Source organism: Aspergillus tanneri, assembly GCF_003426965.1.
Source record: "Aspergillus tanneri strain NIH1004 chromosome Unknown AapTan_5_pilon_pilon_pilon, whole genome shotgun sequence".
Classification (NCBI taxonomy): domain Eukaryota; kingdom Fungi; phylum Ascomycota; class Eurotiomycetes; order Eurotiales; family Aspergillaceae; genus Aspergillus; species Aspergillus tanneri.
The window spans coordinates 1148299-1167073 of NW_022984632.1; the positions used below are offsets into that span (position 1 = coordinate 1148299).

At 47.6% G+C, this 18775-nt stretch overlaps 7 protein-coding genes across 7 annotated transcripts; 4 read left to right on the forward strand and 3 right to left on the reverse strand.

Annotated features, from left to right (window-relative positions):
* Positions 1-68: 68 nt before the first annotated feature.
* Positions 69-1732, reverse strand: ATNIH1004_009796 (protein kinase PKP2; the record flags this gene model as incomplete). Its single annotated transcript, XM_033574378.1, has 3 exons — positions 69-860; positions 927-1209; positions 1695-1732. The coding sequence occupies 3 exons, from the start codon at positions 1730-1732 to the stop codon at positions 69-71; spliced, it is 1113 nt and encodes a 370-aa protein (XP_033422396.1).
* Positions 1733-2890: 1158 nt separating this feature from the next.
* On the forward strand, positions 2891-6949 carry ATNIH1004_009797 (ubiquitin-specific protease UBP15; the record flags this gene model as incomplete). Its single annotated transcript, XM_033574379.1, has 10 exons — positions 2891-3059; positions 3210-3354; positions 3422-3579; positions 3636-3825; positions 3879-3987; positions 4050-4995; positions 5051-6189; positions 6272-6586; positions 6641-6770; positions 6840-6949. The coding sequence occupies 10 exons, from the start codon at positions 2891-2893 to the stop codon at positions 6947-6949; spliced, it is 3411 nt and encodes a 1136-aa protein (XP_033422397.1).
* Positions 6950-8869: 1920 nt separating this feature from the next.
* On the forward strand, positions 8870-10920 carry TMED3 (emp24/gp25L/p24 family protein; the record flags this gene model as incomplete). The annotated part of the gene is made up of 6 exons (XM_033574380.1): positions 8870-9163; positions 9368-9536; positions 10090-10229; positions 10316-10504; positions 10576-10855; positions 10910-10920. 6 exons carry the CDS (start codon positions 8870-8872, stop codon positions 10918-10920), a joined length of 1083 nt encoding a protein of 360 aa, XP_033422398.1.
* Positions 10921-12965: 2045 nt separating this feature from the next.
* Positions 12966-13467, reverse strand: ATNIH1004_009799 (uncharacterized protein; the record flags this gene model as incomplete). The annotated part of the gene is made up of 2 exons (XM_033574381.1): positions 12966-13120; positions 13161-13467. 2 exons carry the CDS (start codon positions 13465-13467, stop codon positions 12966-12968), a joined length of 462 nt encoding a protein of 153 aa, XP_033422399.1.
* Positions 13468-14051: 584 nt separating this feature from the next.
* On the forward strand, positions 14052-14402 carry ATNIH1004_009800 (uncharacterized protein; the record flags this gene model as incomplete). Its single annotated transcript, XM_033574382.1, has 1 exon — positions 14052-14402. One exon carries the CDS (start codon positions 14052-14054, stop codon positions 14400-14402), a length of 351 nt encoding a protein of 116 aa, XP_033422400.1.
* Positions 14403-15807: 1405 nt separating this feature from the next.
* On the forward strand, positions 15808-16533 carry ATNIH1004_009801 (uncharacterized protein; the record flags this gene model as incomplete). Its single annotated transcript, XM_033574383.1, has 3 exons — positions 15808-16129; positions 16224-16297; positions 16381-16533. The coding sequence occupies 3 exons, from the start codon at positions 15808-15810 to the stop codon at positions 16531-16533; spliced, it is 549 nt and encodes a 182-aa protein (XP_033422401.1).
* A 270-nt stretch (positions 16534-16803) lies between these two features.
* Positions 16804-18532, reverse strand: ATNIH1004_009802 (RNA polymerase II-binding domain-containing protein; the record flags this gene model as incomplete). The annotated part of the gene is made up of 2 exons (XM_033574384.1): positions 16804-18309; positions 18383-18532. The coding sequence occupies 2 exons, from the start codon at positions 18530-18532 to the stop codon at positions 16804-16806; spliced, it is 1656 nt and encodes a 551-aa protein (XP_033422402.1).
* Positions 18533-18775: the final 243 nt, after the last annotated feature.

Here is an 18775-nt window from a genome sequence, read left to right on the forward strand (position 1 = left end):
CCGGGGGATTTAGGGAGATAAATCATCTAGATAGAGAATCTTATGATCTTCCTATATACTGTCGGTAATCAAACTGCATCGATCGACGCTCTTGTGGTGACTTGCTCATTCTTATTGCCAAGCTTCGAGATTTGGAGAAATGCGTCCACGCCATATCCTTCTAGGCTATGCAACTCGAGGCTGCCGGCCCAATATTCTGCATACACCCGGCTCATCGGCAGCCCCATCCCAAGGCGAAGGTTCGGAGGTCGCGAGGTAAGCGTATCAAGCGAGCCCTCGCGGAATGTGTCTTTGTCTACCCGTTTTGTTTCCTTCGGTACCGACAACTCCTGCATAGTCGCCGCCATTGCAGGTACCTGGCCCAGGTTCTGGAGCCGGGCGTTGCTGTGGGGGCCTTTAGTGAAGGACCACAGATACGGGAGGACTTCGCGAGGGATCCCCCCGCCCTGGTCAGACACCCGCATGATGACATGCTGAGGTGCTTCGCAGATGAGTACCTCGATAGGCGGCGGCCTTTCGGGTGATCCGTTGTATTTCTCACTGACGGCCTGGATCGAGTTACGTAGGAGTTCACCAATAATGTACTCCAGATGGCTCAGCATATAGGGAAAGGTAGCATCTAAATGTCCCTGCACGTTAATCTCGGGGATCTTGTCCGAGCCGGAGGCCTGTCGCATTGTATCCTGTGTGAGTTTCCCACATCGCTCGACAACCTCCTTCGCATTGCATTTGAGAAACACTTCTCCAACAAAGTCCGCGTTCGAGTCACCTCGGTCCTGCGCGCTAGGGAAGTGCCACGGAGAGTTGAACGTTTCCGTTAGGGCCAAGTGTTGCTCGGCAATGACGCGGCGGGAGATTCGCTGGGAAACCGGGAGTCAGAACCAAGGGGTGATCACAATGAATAATAAGCACAATGTAGCGCATACCGCTCGAAGGAGAGTATTCATAAATTGATCCATCACGTCGGGTGGTAAAAGATCTCGGCACTCCAAAACCCCCATGGCTAATTTGGGGATGACGACAAGGTGTTCTTTGAGAGTTTTCCGTAGAATGTCACAGAACTTGTCATTGTCCTCAAGCGTCTTTATCTCCGGGATTCTCCGGAAGCGCTCAAACGCTTTGTAGTAAAGTTCATACACAAGGGAGAGGTGACGATTGGCGACCACTACATACGGTAGTTTCTGGATGTCCCGTAGCCGGTGGGCTAATCTAGATGATTAAAAAACAGAATTGGATGTCAGAAAGGTTCGTTTGAATCAACTGGGAGCCATGCTAACCTAGTTGGAAGCTCCGTCCGCACATAGTTGGCAGAGCTTAGAAGTCGGGGTTCCGTCAAAGTTCGTCCAAAGAAAGTCAACTGTCTTAAACTAATCGGCCGAATTTCACGCTCGACCCATCTTTGGAGCGAGGAAAAAAAGGAATCGCATTAGCAGTGGGCATGTCAATAAGATATCTCTTATTCGAAAGAAGAGACCATACTCATCTAAAGCGGAAACCGGCCGCCAGGGTGGTGGGCTGTGAGAATGATGGGCCTGCAACGAAACAGGCCGTAGTTTTGGGATATGACGCTGGGGGAGAGCGCGCCAACATCGGGCTGGATTCGGGGACCGCAACATATTGCTTTTGTGTTTCAATTACAGACAGGAAATGCGTCATGAATTGCAAGACTTGGCTGTTGAGTCACGGATATTTACCCAATATTGTTAGATCTGGAGATAGCCATTCCATACATGGTTTACCAGAAAGAATTATTAACAAGGGTCCAAGTGGTCATCTAAGAATGGCATGACATTGTCAGAGTGGTTTGATGGATAGAGAGAAGATAAGATGGGATGGAATGGGATGGGATATCCGATTCTGTCCAGATGGCTGGCCTTCTATAGGCGACAATCCGCCGGCGGTGTGCAAGTCGGTCTGGCATGTGACATCGAAGGAATACCGTAGTGTAGGTATGGAGGTAGGTATCTGTTGGAGATCCTGAATGATAATGGGGATGCTCTGTTAGATGATCAGTTCCTCGTATCCTTTGAATTATTCTCGGAAGCTGTTGTAAGTTAGACAAGCAAGCCAGTGTCTGACTGTATTCTGGTGGTGGTAGATACTTGTGAGAAGCGCCAAATAAATCCGTTTCATCGTACCGAACTGTAAGCCTAGGACCATCATCTGGGGGGCGGGGTTCCCCATAGAAGTTATACTGCAATAACTACCAGACGTCTGATCGGAGAAATTCAATGGGTTTATATAGAGCAATGTCTAACTGTCAAGTTATGGTTGCGAACTAAAGTAGGCAGTGAGTGATGCCGTCACTTATCCTCCAGGTCGGAAACTTATTAATGGATCTCCTTCAAGCCACCATCTCGACACACAGACAGACTCCAGGTAGCTGCAAGGGACAGCTGATTTTATTGCTGAAGTTTCTATGAATTTTACGGATTTTATGGAGTTCTTTTCCCCTTCGATCCCACGTTCCACATTTAGGACCGTTCAGTCAGGACTTAATAATATTCGTCCCGCCATTATTATTGGGTTCTGGGAACTCCGCCACTAGCTTCAAACTCCCTTCAAACTGGAACCTACAGAACACTTCCTTAACTCTCATCTCAACCTCGGATTGTGTCGCTGACCCGGTCCAATTTTACCTCATTCCCTACTTTAATTCCCACTTTGCTCTCTCTTCTATATACTGTTCCTTCACTTTCCGACCGCGTAACGCGAGAGAGAAAAAAAAAAAAAAAAAAGAAAAGAAAAAAAGCCCTACCAAAGAGAGTACTCCGGGATCTGAGTGCGTGAGCGCACTATCCTATCCTAGATGGACAACGTTAGTTTTTCCTCCTCCATATCTAATTTTGTCCCCCATGGATTCGAGGGAAGCAAAGATGCAGTCGCTGGAATGTCGGAAGAAATAAGCACTACTGACACTGTGGTCTCTGATTTTCAGGTCGCGGATAATGAGATGCTCGTTGACGAATATGAGCAGTACCACAATGACAGGACCGATGATGTTGTCGTCTCTCGCTCCGGGTCGGAGGAACAGGAGCCAGAACCTCGCGCAGATGATTGTAAGAACATTCATACCCGTCTGAATCCTGCGTATCCAATCCCCCCCGAACCCCCGCGGTGGGGTCGGGTTGCCTTACTTGCCCGGCCCTGATGCTCGGTACCTTCCCATCTGATCCCCGGAAACCGTTCTAACTCGATCTCTGGTACAGATGCGGCGATGATGGCACGAGTTCTCCCTAAAGACCCCGACTTAGAGACCGAAGACGAGGCGTATCATACGTGGCACATTCAAGATTGGCGGAAATTGAAGAAGAAGGAGCATGGCCCGATATTTCAATGTGGAGGGTTCCCCTGGTGGGTTTGCGGTCCTTTCACTACCACGACAATGTGGCGGCGTAGATGTTGACAAAGTGACCCTTAGGCGCATTCTTTTCTTCCCGTACGGAAACCATGTTGAACATGCGTCGTTTTACTTGGAGCATGCCTGGGAGAAGGATCCGCCTGAGAACTGGTATGCTTGCGTTCAGTTTGCCTTGGTTTTGTGGAATGTCAATGATCCTTCTATCAAAGTTTCTCACTGTATGTTTGGCCTTGTGGAAACGGAATAGGCTTGTTCTTGCTGATCTGGAGTTCAGTTGCCACTCATCGGTTCAATGCAGACGAGGGCGATTGGGGATTCACCAGGTTTTGTGAACTGCGGAGACTCTTCAGCACCCCGTGGGAAGGCAGCGGGGATCCGTTAGTACAGAACGAAGAGGCAAACGTAACTGCATATGTCCGTGTTGTCAAGGACCCTACGGGCGTATTGTGGCACAGCTTCCAGAAGTATGTGCGCGCCAATTATTTTTTATATAGAATACATCACTGATTGCCTCCAGCTACGATTCGAAAAAGGAGACTGGAATGGTTGGGCTGAAGAACCAGGGGGCCACTTGCTACCTTAACTCTCTTCTTCAGTCACTATACTTTACCAACTCTTTCCGCAAGGTATGCTACTTCCTCTCGTCTCAGTATTCTAATATATTGACACACATACCCCCTTTCAAAAGGCGGTTTATCAAATTCCGACGGAGACGGAAGCCTCGAGAGATAACAGTGCATGGACGCTCCAGCGGCTTTTCTACAACCTTCAAACAAGTGAATACTCCGTTTCAACCACAGAACTTACCGCATCCTTTGGTTGGGAGTCAAGGCAAATCTTTGAGCAGCAAGATGTCCAGGAGCTTTCCCGAAAGCTAATGGAAAGGCTGGAAGAGAGAATGAAAGGCACGCCAGCAGAGAATGCACTCCCCGAACTGTTTGTTGGAAAAACAAAAACTTACATCTCCTGCATAAACGTTGACTATGAGTCATCTCGAGTGGAAGATTTTTGGGACATCCAGCTGAATGTGAGAGGCAACAAGACCCTTGATGATAGCTTCAAAGACTACATCCAAGTGGAAACTCTGGAAGGCGAGAACAAGTATGATGCCGGTCAGCCGTATGGGCTACAAGATGCCAAGAAGGGCGTAATTTTTGAGAGCTTTCCTCCCGTTTTACATCTTCACCTAAAGCGATTTGAGTACGACATCAACCGCGATGCGATGATGAAAATTAATGATCGCCATGCCTTCCCGATGGAATTCGACGCTGCTCCTTACCTTTCCAAAGATGCCAACAAATCGGAATCTTGGACCTACCAGTTGCATGGCGTCCTGGTGCACAGCGGCGATTTGAATGCTGGACACTACTATGCCTTCTTGAAACCCACCAAGGATGGATTCTGGTACCGCTTTGATGACGATAGAGTTACCCGAGCTACAGACAAGGAAGTGCTCGAGGAGAACTACGGTGGTGAATACGAGTTAAATGGTGCCCCTGGCGTTCGACAGCCTTATACCCGTGGCTTATCGACCAAGCGCTCGATGAATGCTTACATGTTGGTGTACATCCGGAAGGCAAAATTAGATGATGTACTGTTCCCCATAATGAAGGAAGATATTCCTTCTCACATAGGTGAGCCGTCTGAAACTCCACCTGCACTTGCCCAATTGCTGACAAACCCTTCTAGAAACGCGATTGATTGAGGAGCGGGCCGACCTGGCACGTCGAAGGAAAGAAAAAGAAGAAGCCCATTTATATATCAACGTCGGAGTCTTGACTGAGGAGACTTTCCGGTCTCACCACGGATTTGACCTGACAAGCGGCGATCTACCCAGCGATGACCCAGCACTGCCGGAACAGCACCGGATCCTCCGGGCCCAGAAGGTTGGTGAGTTTGCCGAGCAGCTTGCAACTGAGAAAGGCCTTGATGCCAGCCGAATTCGGTTCTGGGTAATGGTAAACCGCCAAAACAAGACGACTCGTCCGGATCAGGTAATCAAGGACCCGGAAATGACGGTCGAGGAAGCCTATAGCAGATTCGGCACCAAAGGAAACCCGTTCAAAGTTTGGATGGAAGTAGGTCAACCTGGTCCCGATGGCGTGATCTCTTGGCCGGATAGCAGCAACTCCGTGCTTGTATTTCTGAAGTGTTTTGATGCTGCGTCGCAAGTGTTGACCGGTGTCGGTGCGGCTTACGTGCGCAAGTCGCAGAAAGTGGCCGAGCTGGCGCCTATCATCCTAGAAAAGATGGATTGGCCTGTGGGCACCGAATTTCTGCTGTTCGAGGAAATCAAGCATAATATGATCGATGCTATGAAACCCAAGCAGACTTTCCAGCAATCTGAAATTCAAGATGGTGATATCATCACCTTCCAGAGGTCAATTAAGGAGTCGGAGTTGCCTCCGTCTGCGCTATACCAGGATGCACGACAGTATTATGATTACCTGCTGAACCGGATCAATATTAGTTTTGCACCGGTAAAGGCTGTTGACGGTGGTGAGGAATTTGTGTTGACCCTAAGCCGCAAGATGACATATGACCAGTTCTCAAAGAAGGTTGGCGAGCATTTGGGCGTGGAATCCACGCACTTGCGCTTTGCTCCAGTCCTGGCCAGTACCGGCAAGCCCAAACAATTTATCAAACGGAATACTAACCAAGCCAATCAAACCTTGTACCAAATCCTCAGTGGGCAAATCACTGGCTATGGATACAACGTGCATCGCCAAGATGCATTGTATTATGAGGTACTGGAGACTAGCCTGAGCGACTATGAGTCCAAGACATGCCTGAAAGTAACATGGCTTTCGGAGGGAATTACAAAAGAGGTACGTTGGATTATAGGTTCCCTCGCCCTTTTTTTTTTTTTTTTTGTTTTAAAGAGATTAAGCATACTCATCAATTGAACAGCAAGTTGTTGAGGTTTTAGTGCCTCGTGACGGCACCATCGCCGATATCCTGGCTGGGTTGCAGAAAAAGGCAGGTCTTGACGAGGAAACTATTCGCGAAGCGCGCATTTATGAGACACATGGCGGCAAGATCTACAGAGAATTCCAAGGCGAGTCAAAAATAGCCGGTATCAATGAATTTGTTTCTCTCTACGCTGAACGCACACCGGAAGATGAGCTCAGTATGGGAGAGGGCGAGCGGACGATTAACGCATACAATTTTGACCGCGAGCCCAACAGGCCACACGGTGTACCTTTCAAGTTTGTGGTGAGGCCAGTAAGTTGACCATTGGATATATCGTTTGGGCGCACTTCGTCTAATTCTTCCTAGGGCGAGGTTTTCAAGGAAACGAAAGAACGGCTTTCTAAGCGGACCGGTATCAAGGGCAAACAATTCGAGAAGATTAAGTTTGCCGTCGTTCCCCGTTCATTGTACTCCAACCTACGATACCTTGAAGATGGTAAGCGTACCTGCGTTTTACGCTTGACAGCATACGTGTAAATTCGAGCTAACACGATGATCCTCGCAGATGATATCCTTTCCGATATTATCGGTGATTCTGATGATCTTCTTGGTCTCGACCATGTAAATAAGAATCGGAGCTTTTGGAACCGCAGCGAGTCGTTTTTCATCCGATAGAGGCGGGGCTTTTCTGAATCCTGCATTTATGCGTATTTGATATTATGGAACTACTGATGTGGAGGAAATGGATAGGGTTATAGTGCGTTCCCGCACCGGCAGCTTTCTTGTTTATGAAGAACGATATAAACCTGGGCCAATGCTTGTTCATTGTATTCTCTGTTGAATTGTGTAACGTTTCCTATAGGGTAGATGGTATTCAGTAATAGTGTCAAGGGTTGAATCTCAGCTTCCATTTACTTGGTATACGTAGAGAAATCCTGTCCCAGGTAGAGGAAGGCAAAGTACGCAAGCTGGGTAACTGCCCTTCTTTCCTAATTGCAGTGCTTACTTTGAGCAGATCATGGAATGGTGCTGTAGAAGTTCAATGGCATGGAATTTGTCCTGTACATATTGCTTGGTGGTTTGTTTGCTTTGTCTAGTGTTGGTGTAATGACAATACCGGCGAGCTCATTACGAAATCTTGAAATTTCAACTTTTTTATCGATTTCAATTACATTTCAAGGGGCTTATTTTGATTAGTCATTATATGCGGTGAGAGTATTGCAGCCAATAAGAGCCTATCCAGCCCAGATTCTGCCCAATTCTTTATCTTATCTAAAATGCCTAGTGTCACTGGTAGCAACCATTACCAATATATATATATTGACGGGGAGGATTTTAAACTAGTAATATTATCAACATCAGCATGGCTGAAGATTCTCCTGACAAGATCCATTACACCGAGATCGAGCTTCAGAAGTGCTTTGAAGTAGTAAGGGGCAGCACAAAGGTGACTGTACACCCACGTCCACACGTACGCTTTATTAATTTTGGCTAGGTCCCGCAAGTAAAATGCCTTGGGTGCTTCAAAGTTCGAGCGAAAAACACTACACGCCAGTGCGAGCACGTGAAGAAATGTAGCAGCGCGCAGGCTCTTATGGACCCCGAGAATACTCCTGGAAAGAGACAGAAACCATTAAGCTTCCCTACCTCTAAACCAAGTAGAAGTATTGATCGCTTACTAGCTCAGGTGTGTTTTACAGGAGGCAGGCCCTTTAGCCTTTTCGAGCAACAAGAGATGCAAGATCTTATTCATGCTCTAAATCCCGTATACCAAATCCCATCCCGCCATCGAATCGCTGATGACTTACTGGAGGAATCATATATCGAGATACAAGGGAAAGTTCGGAAGGAGCTACAGAGAAGTCAGTTTCTAAATATCTCTGTAGATGAGACAACAAATATACGTTCTCAACGGGTTATTGCTATGACTATTACAACACCCACAAAATCATGGTTTCTTCATCTACATGACATGGAAGATAAGACGCTTGATGCTGCTACAATTAGTGAATGGATTTTGGAAAGGCTCCATAATATTCTCTTGGAGCTTGATAAAGTTGTTGACTGGAAGAGGATTAATTCCATTTCAACGGATACCTGCTGTGTTATGAAGGCAGTATGGCAAATTTTGTCAGAGAAACCAGAGCTTAAGCATGCCTTTATGATTCCCTGTGACTCTCATGGTCTACAGCTGATTATGAAGGATATTCTTGATCCTAATGCTTCTAAGATCCCTAAAGTAAAAGGGGTTTTAAATCAGCTCTTGAAGTTGTGGTGTTCTTTCACCAATCTCCTCTTGAATATGCAAGGCTGCAAGCAAAGCAGATTGAGAAATGGGGCCATCGAAAGGCTTTAATTGCAGCAGTTATTACCCGATGGGGTACTCAATATGGCATGCTTACTTCTCTTTATGATTGCCAGGAAGCAGTTTGTGAGTGGGCTCTTATTACTCCTGCTGCTTCTACCATAAAAGGGAAAGAGGTGATTAGAACAACTAAATCTCATGCCTTTTGGTGGGAGCTAAAGGAGTTAATAAAAATCCTTAAGCCTCTGCATATTGCTCAGAAGGAATCTGAGGCCCAAAATTCATCAATCATGGAGGTAACGCAGCGGTGGTTAACCCTCCATGAGACTCTGCGGACGCTTGCTGCTCAGACATCCTTTAAAGATGATTTTTATTCTTATCTAGATGGCACTGGTTGGCAGACTCGAATGCTACGTCAACTAGAGCCACTTCACTGGGTAGCGTATCATCTTGATCCAGCAAGAGTTCCTGGCAAACTTGATGAGAGCGCACGACGCCAATTGAAGGTGCTTTACGACCACTTCAAAGCGAAGATGGAAGATCTACTGCATGGCATGAATTTCTGGCATTCCGGCAAAGAACAGGTGCTTTTTATAATTCCTCTTGTTGGGAAGCAAGAACACCAGCTCTCTTTTGGCTTGAGGCAGTAAGTTAAAGCTATATGCTATTAAGCAAGATACTTACCTATATTAATTTAGGCAGAATTTGCTCCTACTCTTGCTCCTTTTGCTCGCCGTCTGTGTAATACTGTTGCTAATTCTGCTGCAGCTGAGAGAGCATTTTCACAGATGAATCTGCAGCATACAAAGATCCGGAATCGGCTTGAATCTCACCGAGTTGAGAAGCTACTTTATATACAGATTAACAAACGACAATTTCGTGCAGACTCGCCACCTACCGTTACCCAAGAGATGCTTCTTGAGGAGGAAGATCAGGAGATAGAAAGAATACTGCAGCGTAAGCAGGTGCAGGACTATCTATTAGAGGTGCTTGATACTTCAGACTCTGAGGAGGATATTCCACCGGACCCTGTGCCGAACCCAGTACCAAATCCAGCACCAGAACCAGCGTCGAATCCAGCACTTATTGCAGTATTAAGTTCTGCATTAAATTCAGCTTCAACTGCAACAAACCCGGCACTTGTTTCTGCTATTGGTCTCATGGGGTGGCGGACCATTATCAACAACCTACTCAACAGCAGAGGATCGGAGCTTCTGGTAACAAAGCACATGACCTTTAATATTGCCTATTTTGGATTAGCTTAATTTCAATTTCAATTTCACAGATTTTGATTTCATTTCAGGAGGCCAGATTTCATGAAATTTCAATTTTTGAAATTACATTTTGCCTTCCCTAGCTTTGTCGCTCTATGCAAACATGGCAAACAGCGGAACACACAGCTGTCCAGAACTTTGGCTTCCAAGTCGCGTCTAATTCCAGTCGTCCCCCCTCGAGCGTTCCCTGCATTGACCTGCTGGCTCTCCACCATTGATAACAATGCGTTTTGCAGCTCTGGTTATAGGTCTTCTGGCCACTTTAGTATCGTCTGCGACCGCCACGGCTCTGACATACAGACTCGGGGCCAACGAGAAGGCTTGCTTTTATACCTATATTAGCGAGCTGAACACTAAGGTTGCCTTCTATTTTGCCGTGAGTGTATCCTGTGAAGAATATATGTACATATATTCGCGTGGTAGACTTACTTGATACGTGGGCTGACTGTAACTTCCCAACAGGTTCAATCCGGCGGTTCTTTCGATGTGGATTACTCCGTTGTCGGCCCAGGTGATAAGGTGATTCTAGATGGAACCAAGGAGCGACAGGGCGACTTTGTTTTTACGGCTCAAAGTATCGGGGAATACCGATTCTGTTTCAACAATGAAATGTCGACTTTTGCGGAGAAAATGGTAGATTTTGAGATTGCGGTATGTCAGACCTTTGTCTCTATAGCATAATACTGGGGAGGGGGCTCATGATTAATGTTCCACCATGACAGATTGAGAACGAGGAACGAGCGCAACTCCCTTCGAGGCAGGGAGCCAGCCCGGAACAGGCGTCTGCACTTGAAGAGTCCATCTTCAAGCTCTCCGCTCAGCTCTCAACTATTTCTCGCAATCAGAAATACTTCCGGACCCGCGAGAACCGCAACTTCAGCACTGTTCGTAGCACTGAGCGTCGGATTTTCAACTTCAGTGTAATTGAAGGGTTAATGATGGTGTCGATGGCCGGCTTGCAAGTCTTTGTTGTACGATTCTTCTTCCAGGGTGCAAGGAAAGGTACGTACTCCCCACTAATCTCCCGGGTGTTATCGGCTTCTAATCTATTCCCAGGTTACGTGTGATGAGTGAGCGTGAATTTTGATCTATCTCCCCTTTGAATTGTAGCGTCTACTGTTGTATCTATCTACATCCCATTATAAGTTTTAGAGTGTTTCATCTTATTGAAGCAGGTTAATTGAGACCACTTTGACGAGTTCCTTTTATCCCGATCGCCCACCCAAATGATTATATGAATGAATTTCCTCGTTAACAAAGTGTCCGTCGCCCTTCTTTCAATCGGTTGTACTATGGAGACCGTGGAGCCGTCTTACCCGTACGTACGTACACTTACGTGAAGGCTATTGCCCACAATTTGGCTGGAAGTGCTCGAAACAAGTGACATATTAGTATCGTGTAGGTGATAGGTAAGAGGATGATCGTGCAAATGTCTGTTATAATTTTAAGATTGAAAATACGGTATGGACAATGAAACGATAGCATTAGAAGCCGGAAACCCTTCGGTATGATCTTGCCAATGCCTGCAAAAGAAGCCTGACGTTCGATGATGGAAGCCACGGCCGAACATGGATAGGAGAGACTGGAGGAAGCACTGCAACTCTCGTCCACGGATGATGTACCATTTCTGTCAGATAACTGTTAGTTTTTCGAATGAAATGACGTGAAGATGCATATTATGATGACTACGTTGTGAGAAAAGCTCTGCCGGATCAAAATTTTCGGTCTTTTATTATGACTTCAGAGTTCAAGTTGTGCCTTCGAACCAAGAGGCAGTGGTATCATTTCTCATATGTTGGACGGCTGCGTCGGTATGTTTGTTGTTCTCCCTGCTCCCGTTTCTAGGTACGACAGGTAAGAGACCGAGTTGCCAAATATTGCACGTCGCTCCCTTTATGGAGACATGCATGCTGTATACACGGATCCGATAGAATAAACAGTGTTCTTCGAATGCTCAGAATGAGTACGGAGTACTAGTGGCTTCAGCTAATACGCATACGATATAGCGGAGCTTACTCCAAAAGATGCATGCTCACAATAATTTGATTGAATGTTTTCCCTGCGAAGGTCCACCAGAATAACCTTCACTCTGCGCTGATACACGTGGTCGGACCGATGGGAATATGTCAGAAGAGGCAGATATACCAGTACCACGTACAAATCGAAATAGCGCTACTTTTGTGGTGTAGTGGTACATCTGACAGAATGCAGAACTGTTCAAGATGGATAATTGAACTCCACATATGATGATATTTTTCCTCGTTCAGCATCGCTCGTTTCCTTATCAAGCTGTATGCTAACTGGGACCTACTAGGGCAAATGTATGATGCATGCAGACCACTAGTTTGATCGAGACACTCCTTTGCCACCACGGTCATATCTCTCGGATTCGGCCTCACTACTCCGTACCATCGATCAGCATTTTCATTTCATTTCATTTCTTTTACTTTCTTTTTTTGCCGCTCTCCTTCTCTTCTTTCCCAATCTAGGGCCGACTGTCGAAACTGCTCCTTCTCATACAACCTTACGGTAGGGTCGATCTCCACAGGTAGCAAATTATCAACTGCTGATCAGAGTAATAGCTGCCTTTGCCTATTGGGGGTGCTTTTGACGGTGGAATCTAGTATGGTATAATGCTCAATCGTATTCGCAGGGCTAAGTCGATAGTTGTTCGGAAAAGAATTCCCTATACGCCTGACTCTTCTGGATGAGTCTGATGGATTATATGTGAACGGTAGAAGGGATCTGGCAAAAAAAGAGGTGTCAACAACGAGAAGAAAACAAAGTCCACGTCTGACGTCAGCTGGTCGGCCTGGCAGGCACTCCCACCCATGGTTCGTTTCTTCCTGCACACATTTGCCATGCTTCCATCATCGTCAATATCGTCATCATCATTATTGTCATTGTCATCATATCCATTCTATATTGCGGGTCATTCCCAACTGGCGGTGTTGGCCATAACTGGTGGGACTGACGTTATTTTCCCGGTTTTTGTTGTCTTTATCCCCACATTAGTCAGGCCAGTTAGAAGCTATGATTTAAGAATCCATGCCATTAATGGTGGTCTAATCATTTTAGCTTAGCGTTCGACCTGTTCATGACTCCGCTTCCATCATAGGCAGCGTTTCGTTTTGCGATGGTGACTTCGGCAAAGCTGCAGGCCTAGATTTCTCCACTGACGGATACCCAGATACGCACAGTTCTCGTGAAGGTCCTCCCCACTGTCCGTCCAGCTTGACTTCCCTCTCGTATAGACGAGAACACCCCCTGACCAAGGGATGATCAGCAGGAACGGATTGCTATGCACCTGCAATTGCCGTGGCAATGACCTCATTATGTCCAGTCGTACGAGGTGGCCTCGTGGAAAATCGCCGAACCATGGGCGTGTGGGGCATGGTATTCCAGTTCGTTCGCTGATGGATTGTGCCACCAGGAGATTCACCGTCAAGGGGAAGTCGTTCATCTTGGGGCAAGGGGAGTAAGGCCTTTTGAATGTTCCAGGAGGTAGCAGGAGCTCGTCTCCCTTCCCTTTGAGACCCAATGATGTCATATCCCTTTTTGAGGCCGCAGGCAACATGATGACATGCTGAGGTTGGAGGTGCTGCTTGTGTCATGGCGGTCTAGTACACTTTGTGTCTGACTCACCTGTCTCCAAAGAGGCAATTGGTGTGGTCAGACCTGGACAGGTGTCCACCATGGATCTCGTTTTAAATTAGGGATCCTTGCACTGAAGTCTATTTGCAGTCCTTTCTTTATTGTTAGTTAAGCCCATTTAATCGTGCTAGATATGCTTTTGCCTTTCTTAGGACCCTCCTATTATTCCCCTTCTGCCTAGAACATCCACCTGCTGCTGTCATACCCCATTCCCTCCCTAGTGACTTTTGACTTGCCCTCCCAATTTATCCCTCTCTGAGATATACTACACCTGTGAAAAGGTGAGTGTACAGATTCATTTTCCTTTGTGTTGAAAGGGGTTCCGCCTCTGCGAATGGAGATCGACCAGGCGACGACATGCCTATGCTAAAATTAGTCCACTTGCCTTTGTTCCCCTTGGGATAATATGGAACTGCCCCTGTGCAGATGAAGCGACAATTCTATGGATGATCACTCCATGGATCTTCAATGAAGACGGCCATACAGCCAAGATTATGAGGTGGGGAATTTGCAACTGACGAGTATACTGCAGGATACCCCAACCATGTCTGCAGTCTCCGATGAACAGACTAACAGCACCCATCCCGTTCTCCCAACAAATGGCGAAGGCGCTGTGCGCCTTGGCCAAAAACATATTCGGCCCTCCCAGTCTTTAGAAGATTACAGTCGGGTTATGCTACAATATACACAATGCCGGATGACTGGTTTCGTCCGCACGGACAGCCACAAATGCTCATCTACAAGTCGAAGAAGCAGAAGTAGTGATAGTAGTGATTCTACCAGTGGCGTGCTAGCTCTTCAAAACCAGACGAGAAGCTCCGCAAGTGGCTCAAGCCGTAGCTCTCCTAGCAATGGTCGCGAGAAACATCATTCCACCAAGGGCAAGCAATTATAAGCCATCGTTTTAGAGGTCAGCACCGCTAGACGGGTTCGGAAAATGGGGAAGTTGTTTTCAAATCCTCAACTTTGTTTCCAAGAGCTGTTCACAGGTAGGCATTTTGCATATTCAAGTCCAGCTGCTATTCTTGACAATATGATTCCTTCCAGCAAGGTGTTGGCAATTTCAAGTGATAGCTACTAGAGATATAACACTTCCTTGTCTCCAGGCGTTTGAGCTTTCGAGAGCCGTTTGATTTACAATTGATGATGAAGTTGACAGGCTCAACTTTGAGTCATGGCAAAGTTTCCTCCATCCACCGGCGATGGTTGACTTATACACTCTTCCCCTGTTTCTTTTTCTTTGCCTTTTCCTTCCTCTTTTACTTTTTCGTTTTCGTTTTCGTTTCTCTCTCTTTATTGAGCCTTACGCATTGTGGCCTTTGACATTTGGTTTCACCTTTGGGAATGGACCGTTTAGATCCTAGAACTGATGGAAACACTCAACCGGTCATCCTTTCCGGTCATAAGCAGCCAATGTCAATCGAAGGTAGATTTCCTTTCCTTTGCGCATCGGAGCTTTTCTCTTTCCACCTGCCCTTTTTCTGTCTGCAAAGACTGGCCCTTCACCTTGGCCAATCTTCTTCCCTTTTGGACAATTTTGCTGGACCTTGGATTGCAGCTATTCATTATACTAGTTTTGGCAGTCATGAAGCGGAACCAGTGCACTGGTCACCATTTATACCAGTATATACGTGTTGGCCACTCTATGTCTATGCAAGACATACCCCCTTGCATGGCTAGCGAGGGTAATGGCCTTTTTCTTTGATTGATGATTTGGTTTGGTCTTGTCGCCGGCTTTTGGGACAAAACACATGGCATGTTTGACGTACGATTAGCCGATGTCTGCATTGAACACAGGCGTTTCTACATTAACATTACTGGGTAGAATGGGATGACTATAAACCAACGAGTCCCGAGCACTGTTTCTCTCCCTTGCATACTTGTCCTCCAGCACAGGATGGGACAGTCCTGATGAAGGGATAGATGGACGGCACCTCCACAAGAAGACTCGGGTTGCTGCAGGGCTTAGGTGCTTTTCCCATGCGCCGACAGCCCGACTGAAACAAATGTTGCACTCAACCACATTCCACAACCTTATTTACATTCCGCAAGACCGCCAGCTTGTTATAAAACGCGTGTTGTAGTCGTGTTTAATGTTCATGCTTTAATCCCTGGCCCCAGCCTCACCAGTTCATTGGGAGCAGGCCTGAGGGAAGGGATCAAGGACGCGATCTCCCTTCCTGGATTGGCTTCCTACTATATCATCCATCTATCCATCAATCGTCGTATTAGCGAACGCCTACCTCGATACACTTCAGCACTACCTCGTCGCATCAGGGCCTAGGAAGGAAAAAAGAAAGATGCTTCTTCCAAATCAAATCCTCACCCTTGGGCTTCTCACCACCGCTGCAATCGCATTCCCCTTCACTTCTCGCTCTGCCTCTCCGACGTCCAGCAACTACAACATTAAGGCCAACTCTACAAGCGTCGACCCTGTTCTTGCCTCCCTTATCGCTGCTTCTGCTACTGAAACAAGTGATATGAGTACTTGTCCACTCACCCACCCGACCAAGCAATGCTGTGCCTCTATCACTGAGATGGCAGGCGACATCACTAAGGAGCTGGGTGAGCTGGTGCCTATATTAAGTGAAGTAAAAGTTTCCTCGATACTTAGTCTACAGTGTACGTCTCTCTCTCTCTTCCTTGAGAATAGCACCATTTAGTTCATGCGCCGTCTCTGTTCTGTTACATGAACTGACCATGAAAAATGTAATAGGTCGATCAATGGATCCAAACAGCCCGAATGAGTCTTGCACGGATGATGTGGTGTGCTGTACTGGGATGGAGGACGTGAGTGCCTTTTTTTCCCCTTCTCTCTCTTGATATTAGGCTTCATGTGTCTACGTAGTATACATTCTGACTTACATAAATAGACCGAATCTGCAATATTCAAAACTTGCAAAACCTGGGACGAGGCCATCACCTCGAAGAAGAAAGCCCTGGATCACAACAACAGCCGACAACAACAGTATAGTAGCGCCGTCGCCGCTACTCCTACCTCAAATCTACACAGACCCACACCGTAACATAAGCTCCGGCGGTGCAATATGATTCTTAACCCACGTCTCGGTGACCGTTCACAACATATATTCCAGTGGGGAGGAGACTGTGTGGCGAGTTGAGGGTTCTTTCCTTCCCGGTTATAATTAATTTATTTTATTTAGCATCCATTCTGTACCTTTCAGGTTTATACAGTTGAATGAATTGATGGATTTCCCTTTCGTTGTAAATGGATCCAATCAATGATGGTATTTCATTCTCATCTCGTACATACATTATGCTACATCTAGAGCTTGCTATCGCCATCGTCCCGGTGGGTACCCGTAGTGTTGTCCCCCTGAATGGGGTGGGGGGAAGTGATACGATCCCGGAGGCATTTGCTGGCCCGTTCCCGTTCCCGTCCCCGGCCCCCGGTGCATCGACGGGAACTGTCCAGCTTGCACCACATACGGAGGAGGGAAATGCGACGTGTTCATCCCCGGCCCAGGCCCGTAATTTGGCATCGGTGGCGGAGGGGGTGGCCAAGGGCCCTGGTAATTCGGTGGTGGCGGAGGTGGATGAACCCCAGGCGGTGGCATCCCGGGAGGAAAAGCAGGTCCAGCCTGAGGACCGCCTCCAGGTGCAAAATGCATGGGGTGCGGCTGGGGGGGAGGGGGGGGTGCATGTCCCGGTAGGGCTGGATGGCCATACGGATGGACCGGATGGCCTGGAGCGACAGATCGCGGAGGGGAAGCCCTCCGTGGAGAATATGGCCTGGACCGGGATCGAGATCGGGATCGGGATCGAGAGTCGTAGTTTCGTCCTAGTCCTTTGCGTGGAGTCTGACTTCGTGATCGGGACCGACTCCATCGGCTGTCCTCACTTGAAGCGCTACCGCTATACCGTCTCCTTTTGCGCGGTGTCAGGCTCCGGCTTCGGGATCTGGAGGTTGTATTTCTCTTTTTCATGCGTTGGCAGAATGCGCGAGACCATCCATAATAGGTTTCGCCGTCGAGCACGTCGCCGGTATCACTATCTCTAATGACCACTTCTCCCAGCTCGTCAATATCAATCGTTTCACCCTCTCCCGGTTCGAGTTGGCCCGATTCAAAAGCGCGGTCAACGTCTTTCAGAAATACCTTGACTGCCGTCACCAACTTCTCATCAGCTGGACCGGCCAGAAACTGCAGCGGCTTTATGGTATCCGAACGGAGAGGAACCGTTGAATTTGGGATTATATGAGGGATTATGTTGCCAGCGGGGAGGTCATAAAAAGGAGTCGAGGGATCCCCATGGGTCGCTGGCATTACAAATGGAACCTCCTTCCCCGAGGGTTTACTTGCCAGGCCCGTGTTGCTCGTCTCGACATCAATCGACTTCTTGACGGGACCCGACGACGCCGAGTTCTTGGCCACCTCCCGGAGCTTGTTAACGTAGTCACTGCCATAGTACTCGTGTTCTTCCCAGATATCCAGAAGGTCATCCAGCCGTCTATGGTGTTTTGGATGCTTCTGGAGGTCGTAAGAGGCGGCATAGCTCAGAAGTTCCACCATGTACGGCTGCAGTGAACCGCTCACTGTGGAAAATGCGGCGGTCGAATCCATATGGTATTTGGTGTGATGGAACACGTCGTTTAGCAGGTACAAGATATGCAGTCGCTTTCTCTTGGCCAATGCAGCAGGGCGCGCCCCCGACTTGGTGGAAGAAGGCGCTGCTCCCTCTTCCGCCATGAACGAGCTGGACAAGGCGGCTAAGTATTTGGCCCAGACCCCGACTCGATTGGACGAGGATGTGACGTAATGGAGAAGCCATGATTTGCAGGCCTAATGCATTCCGGACATAACGATTTAGTATTTCACAGATTTCGATAACCAAGGACTCGACGGATCATCAAACCTGAATGTTTGCTGAGGAGCAATGAGACAGCGCCCTGTCGAGTGCAGAATGGAAGGCGGTGATCTCATCGCGCGGAACGGACGAGGGATCGGGGCGCAGAAGCCCAGCCGAGAAAGAGGCCTTTGCAATGGCAAGCTGATGGGAAGCCATTGCTAAGCGTACCAGAGCGCAGCGAGGTGTGGTGGTTGGGATACTTCCTGAGCGACGATGCAAAGCGGATACAAGGCCGCCACACGTGACCTGCATGGAGACTGGCCACTCTTTGTTCCATACTAGTTAATACTACGTATTCCTGTGACACTACTACATGGATCTGGAGACCAGGTGGTGTGCGTCCTTTGTCTAGAATTGAACATGGAACTAAAACACTATCGTACACGCTATATACAGAAA